Here is a 1,892-nt window from a genome sequence, read left to right on the forward strand (position 1 = left end):
TTTTTTATTGAAATAAAAGTTTTTTATGTCAACTACAGAGTTTTTTCAAGTGGAAAATGTGAGCTTTCAGTTAAAGCCTTGAAATAATAGCGTTATATATAATAAACAATTGCGTGTTATTAATAGAAATAAGAAAAGTACACAGCCGTGGGGTAAAGGCAAACCCGCACGGCAGCCGCGTAATGCCAAACGCACTCTTTATTACTTGGAAAAACGTTATTTTTTCAAAACAATAATAGTAGTAATATTGAAAAATATTTAATTTACAGTTCCTCTTGTGTTAGTGAATATATCATATCTGTTTGTTATCATTATTTAAAATATAATTTATGAAATTTTTAAAAAATGTTTTTTCCTTCTTTTACAGGTGAGTAATGGCTAACTTACACCAAACCACAATTGTCGTGAGTAAACTTTACTTTTAATTGCTACCTTACACCAAACTACAACTGTCGTGAGTAAACTTTACTTTTAATGGCTACCTTTCCCTAACCACAACTGTGGTGAGTAAACTTTACTTTTAATGGCTACCTTTCCCTAACCACAACTGTCGTGAGTAAACTTTAATTTTATTGGCTACCTCACACCAAACTACAACTGTTGTGAGTAAACTTTACGTTTAATATATTGTTCTGAAACTAACTTATTTAAATCTCTAAAAATATGTTTCATTTTTTTTTCACTGTCGGTGGTGATTCACTCTATTATATTATATCTTATCTGTTGTATTTTGGCCACGACAGGATAAGACTGTAACTGGGTCAGTTTAGAGAAGCTCGGAACGGGTAAGGACTGTTACTCAAACCATAACAAACCTCTCCACCTCCCTCCCCGAGGTAACTACGCAGAAGGGACTAGAAAGTGGAGGTCCCACCAAAACAGTGGGGATAGACCGTTAGCTTCCCGCCAGGAAGAGAAATCAACTTTCCCCTTGTGTTGTGTCTGGCTTGCTCTGTAAACATTCACTCCTCCCTCCCTATCTCATACCTTCTGTATAAAAAACAACAACATTATTTTTGTATTTAAGAATTCCAGATAAACATTTTCGTTGTTTAGTTTTATAAAAAAAATTTGGATGGTTGCGATAATTTGAAAATTAACTAAACCATTTTATTTATTTTTTCATTTGATCCCGATGGGCCTTGATGGTTGGACAATGTTCTGTATTGATGTAACTGTCGCCAAAGGTTGATTTGGTTTGAGATGACCTCGCACTGATCCAGTTGTTGCGTGCGGTTGTGACCGAGACAGCATGGCGCTCTCTCTCCCTTGGATCTACATTCTAGTCCATATTACGGTATAAAAATAGAAAGGGCCTTGGAGAAAAAATATTTTCTTTTAACTTCACTACAAGTTGAACAAAATGATTGAGGACATGCTGGTCTCTGTCGAAAAATATTTCGTTTTCAAGACCACTCTGATCACTTACAAAGCTACATTGAGATGTGTCACCTTGTTGTTTGCATCTTTTGTAAACAATATTTCTTCCTGAATGTAATGAAACATATAACACTACACCTGTTGCATTATGAAAATAGCTATTCAGATTTTCTTTTCTGGGAATTAGTCAGCTATTAATGTAACGCCCTTGCTGGTTAGCCATATAGAACGAAGGCCTCCTCGGTGAGCGTCCTCACTCAGGTTTAAGGAAGTGTTTGACACGGATGTAAACATGGACCGATTACGAAAGAGGATCATAACTCTAGGTGTGTAGCTTGTGTGTGTTTTGTTAGCGAGAGGTGGGAGCGGGCAGTTCTTATAACTTATATATGGAATCCTTGGCCAACTGACCTCCGCACAGCGCCGCCATTTGATGTAACACTTGTTATATATATATATATATATATATATAGCCAAAACCAACTGAAGCTAAAACCACAAAAAAAAAGCTG

General features: G+C 36.0%; 1 protein-coding gene across 3 annotated transcripts in view; it reads left to right on the forward strand.

Moving 5' to 3' along the window:
- Positions 1–1,892, forward strand: part of Pdk1 (Phosphoinositide-dependent kinase 1) — a 256,004-nt gene that overhangs the window by 233,569 nt on the left and 20,543 nt on the right. The window contains exon 1 of one of the 3 annotated variants that reach the window (XM_014435359.2): positions 368–404. The exons of the other annotated variants lie outside the window; for them this stretch is intronic. Within the exon in view, the coding sequence (XP_014290845.1) occupies positions 375–404 (30 nt within the window). The 5' untranslated portion in view covers positions 368–374. Of the gene's footprint in view, positions 1–367; positions 405–1,892 lie in introns of those variants that run through there. 3 annotated transcript variants of the gene reach the window in all.

Source organism: Halyomorpha halys, unplaced genomic scaffold, assembly GCF_000696795.3.
Source record: "Halyomorpha halys isolate HHAL.00 unplaced genomic scaffold, Hhal_1.1 Scaffold49.1, whole genome shotgun sequence".
Taxonomy (NCBI): Eukaryota; Metazoa; Arthropoda; class Insecta; order Hemiptera; family Pentatomidae; genus Halyomorpha; species Halyomorpha halys.